The sequence below is a fragment of the Equus caballus genome, chromosome 12, assembly GCF_041296265.1.
Source record: "Equus caballus isolate H_3958 breed thoroughbred chromosome 12, TB-T2T, whole genome shotgun sequence".
NCBI classification, from domain to species: domain Eukaryota; kingdom Metazoa; phylum Chordata; class Mammalia; order Perissodactyla; family Equidae; genus Equus; species Equus caballus.
Genome location: NC_091695.1, coordinates 14,385,792 through 14,390,476, shown reverse-complemented (window position 1 = coordinate 14,390,476; position 4,685 = coordinate 14,385,792). Strand labels below are relative to the sequence as shown.

Genomic DNA, 4,685 nt, shown 5'->3' with positions numbered 1-4,685 from the left:
TTTTCTCCTTCTGGGAATGTCTTTGTTTCCCTTTTCTCTCTAAATTCCTAATGCCACTGAACTTTATTAAATTCTTGTCATTTTTAATTTACAATAATGAGCCAAAGTCCAAATTTCTCACCTTGCCTTTAAACACTCTTCCCTATAATTCAGCCACTAATCAAAGACTCTGGATTCCTCCTCCAACTCTTTGTCTTTGTGGAACATTTTGTCTTTATTTTGTAAAGAAATTTCATTGTAATATTCATGATATTGCTCATACAAGTTTATTCTTACAAAACATCATTTAACTTTGGCTTCTAATCTAAGAGTAAAATGAACCTCTTCACTTTCCAAAGTGACCTGGAAATTTAAGGAAGGATAAGGACATCCAAAAGCAAACAATCATATGCAATATATTAAAGACATATTCAGAGAGAAGCAGCCAGCTACAGATAGGATTATGGAGCTTGAGTAAGTGATCAGTAGCAGAAAGTCATATTTGGGAAAATTTGCTCTACATGTTGTGTTGAAAGAAATCTCTATAGGAGTAGCCTTGTATCCAGGTGAGAAATGAGTTGTCCATTGTTGGAAAATATCTCTTTTGCACCAAGCACTGACCAAAACAATGTCTTTACTAATATATGAAACAAAGATATTCTCCTTGTGAAGACAGTATCTATCTGATTGACTATTATATTCAGAAACCAATGTCTGAGGATGCCTCACCAGCATAAATGTTGGAATCCTCAGATTCTAACATCCCTAATTCTTGCTACAGAATTGGAGTGTGGGTAGGAGCATTACAGATTCTCTATGTCACAGACTCATTGGTATCTATCAACACAGGTAAAATTCCTCCTAAATTAGAAGATAATAAAGCCACCACTTCCTCTCATCACTTCAGTCAAACCCATACTGACAGCTTTAGAGGACATCGTCTTCCAACGTCTCATTTCTTCACTTTAGAAGGCCTCTTCCAAATGTTGCCTTCGTGAGAGGTGTTGTAAAGGTAAATAACCACAACTTCCTGACCTGTCTTGACACATTCTGCCAGAAAAATTTGGAAAGCTTTCTTCGTTTCAAATATAGCAAATTATTACTGCTTCTCCCTTTGTTCTCTGGAGTCAGCAGAGGTCAAACTTCCAATAAGTTAACATTTCATGTCTCTAAAAACCATGTAGTATTTTGCAGCTCAAGCGATCGTCTTCATATAGGACTCAACAGCATCGTGCCTGCTCTCCTTGTCTAAGAAACCAAATTCCTATGCCAAGAAAGTTCATCCTTCTGCATTGCAGTAACATGACCAGGACAATCCTCTGGACCAGCCAAAGGTTTTGCCACTTTTCATAGTCCTTTTATGACTATTCTTGTTCCTCTCATTTTCCTCAATCGGGATTTCTAATATGTAACATGTAATACAAAATACTAACTTTAAATATTTTAAAAGGAAATAAAATTTGGATGTTAATATGTTGACTGAATACATAATTTAGAATATAATCATTGTATATACCAATACCCATGTCTTCTTCTGCTACTGCACAGATCTTTCAAAGTATCAATATTCCAAACATGATAGACAGCTCTGATCTTATTGAGGGAGGAGGCAGCTTCAGAAGTAGCACTGCCAAACAACTATATATAAAAAATTCCCCAATATGTCTTTTGATAGCCCTTTCACACAAAATTTAAGATCTCCAATATCTATTTATTTGTGATATGTTTGGTACTCTTTTATTGTGATGAAAGGACAAAGCTATATTTTGTTAAAATTGGATACTATTATGATCTTGAAAATGGTTTCTTTTACTTTTTTCACCTTTTCTCTTTAAGCTGGGGCTTTATGACAGGAAATAATTGTACAGAACTTGTGTTATATGTAACATCACACTACCTTCTAAAGAACACTGGAGATAAATGTGATAGGAGTGAAGGAGAAGTAGGCGGCAAGTAAAAATGTTCTGTATTTTGAAAGGAACACCACAGGAAGCCTGGTGACAGCACCTAAGACACTGCAAAGGTTGGTACCAAGAAGTTTACTGAATGCACAACTATGTGAAGGAAATGCCTGTGATTTTGCTGCTTTAATGTTCAAATTTACCCTTTCCTGTCTTCCTATACAGGCATTCCTTTGTTATTAAGACTCTATACTGTTTCTTTAAAGAAAGAAGGAAGGGAAATTGCTGGTTTCTACCTCAAGAAGGGAGTTGGCGGTACGAAAAATGACTCTCACACAGCCCAGAGCTAACATTTTAGTAGGTTTATATAAATTCCCTGTTTTGGCTTCTCAAATACCTTTATTTTTCTCCCAAACCCCCACAACTTGTACCATCTTTGTGAAATTAAAACCTCCATATGAAAATTAAAATCAAGTATTCTATTTAACACAATAGAAGTGAAGGCAATTTAGGTAGAATTCTACAGGAAGACTGAATTCTGTAACCAAGATAAAGTGGCCCCCTTTTTCTTATATGAATTTGGCTTTTGGGAAGTAGCTGATGAATCACCAATAAGAACAGATAGAATTTTAACTCTGCTTAACACATCAATTCTACTCACTATTGTTGGTTTCAAATCCTTCCTTTCTTTGTGTTAACTTTCTTGATTATAATGCAATTATTGATCATGAGCAGGTAAAATATCAATAGTTAAACTTTTGCTATTAGTCTTCCTTTCAATCTAACAAAGTTAACTAAATGTCTAACATTTTTCAGACAATATGTTGGAACTGGAGATATAAAGATGAAGCATTTTTTGTGAAATAAAACATTTAGCCAATATTCTAAAATCTTAAAAAGTAACAGCAACCTTAAAGACTCCAATGTGTTATTTGAGATATTTCAATATCTTGGATTGAGTTTGGGATTATTATTTTATTTAAAAGTAGCAGCAGAGTTTCTTTCATGTGATAAGTGTATAAGATCAATCAGAATAATTAAGATTCCTAATAAAATTTGAGAAGAATCAATATTAATGTATGGAGACTGTGATAAATAAGAAACAAATTTTATGAAGTTTTGTTTTTAAGTCATAGCACAATCCATTTTGGTAAGAATTTTCTCAATGCCACCATGACATCTTTGTTTCTCAGACAATATATTATAGGGTTTAGCATTGGGGTCACAATGGTGTAAAAAAGAGAAAGGAATTTATCCATTCCTTTTAAATGGCTGGACTTTGGTCTCATATAGGTAATGATGCCTAATCCAAAGAATAAAGCCACAACCATGAGATGAGAAGAGCAAGTGGAGAAGGCCTTGGCTCTCCCAGTTGCTGAAGGCAGCTTCAGGATGGTTGAGATTATATTTACGGAAGATCCAAGTATCAACATAAAAGGAATATTGACAACTAGAACAGCAACCATGTAAATCAATATCTGAGTCATAAAAGTGTCCCCACAGGCAAGCTCAAGTACTGGAGGTATGTCATAGAAAAAGTGATTCAACAGGTTAGATCCACAGAAGGGGAGAGAGAACAGCTGATAGGTGAATCCTATGTGGACTGGAATTCCACTGATCCAACAGCCAGCTGCCAGTTGGCTACACAGCCTATTGTTCATGATGAGAGGGTAGAGTAATGGGTTGCAAATGGCAACATACCTGTCATAGGCCATTGCCGTCAGAATAAAGCACTCAGTGGCTCCCAAGACAAGAAAGAAATACATTTGTACAGCACAGGCGAGAAAGGAAATATTTCTCTTTTGTCTACAAAGATCTATTAATAATCTGGGGACAGTGACTGACACATAACATATTTCCAAAGAAGAAAAGTTCCTAAGGAAAAAATACATGGGAGTGTGGAGGGAAGGATCAACGTTGGTTATTATGATAATGAGGCCATTGCCCATCAGAATAATCACATACATTATCAAAAACACCCCAAAAAGAAATCCTTGGAGGTCAGGAACATCAGAAAAACCAAACAGGATGAATTCCACCTACATAGTGAGGTTCCTCTGTGGGGGAGTTTGTCCTGTGGATTCCATCTATGAACAAAATGATTTCAGGGTTTAGAAGTCACCTCAATCTGCTGAACCCAAAGGCCAACTGAGACAAATTAAATAGATGATTTCAAATCCACTGATACAGAATAGATATCCAGTGTTTTGTTTGTTTGTTTTGTATTTTTGGGAAGATGTTTCAAATCCAATATCCTAGAATTCCAAAATGTAAAAACATTTAAACTCTATTCTTCCTGCCTATATCAACAATATGGATAAATGAATTACACAGAAAAATAAATAAAAATAAAATAAGAGCAAAACATGTCAGGTAGTCTATTCTCAGCGTAAGAATTGCTGGAGGGAGCAGGTGGCATTCTCTAATGAGAAATGTTGTCCTTTCTGATCAATCTGATCTCTGTTGCTTCTTATTTGTATTTTTTCTGCCTAACATCTTTCAATTTACAATCCGCGTGATTCTTTCCTGGATGATTTGATGTTTCTCCTGTGAACTGCATCTCTGATAACCAAAGGCCAAGGTGGTCAATAAGATTCCACTGCCAGGCCCAGTTCAGGTCAGCCTGGGCCACCACTATCTGGAAAAGAGGGTTAGACACTGATGAGGAAAATAAGGAATACCACTTTGCTTCCATCATAGAAAAATATTCCACTTAATATATCAAACAAATTTGTATTGGAAATAATGCTTTATAGCAAGTTACATGTCCACCTGAGGTTTAGAATGTGAAATAAAGTAAGTAAG

General features: G+C 35.6%; 1 protein-coding gene across 1 annotated transcript; it reads right to left on the bottom strand.

Moving 5' to 3' along the window:
- Positions 1-3,010: 3,010 nt before the first annotated feature.
- OR10AG96B (olfactory receptor family 10 subfamily AG member 96B) lies at positions 3,011-3,967 on the bottom strand. The gene is given in 1 exon segment (NM_001391859.1): positions 3,011-3,967. A coding segment is annotated over 1 exon segment (957 nt).
- Between the last annotated feature and the right edge of the window lie 718 nt (positions 3,968-4,685).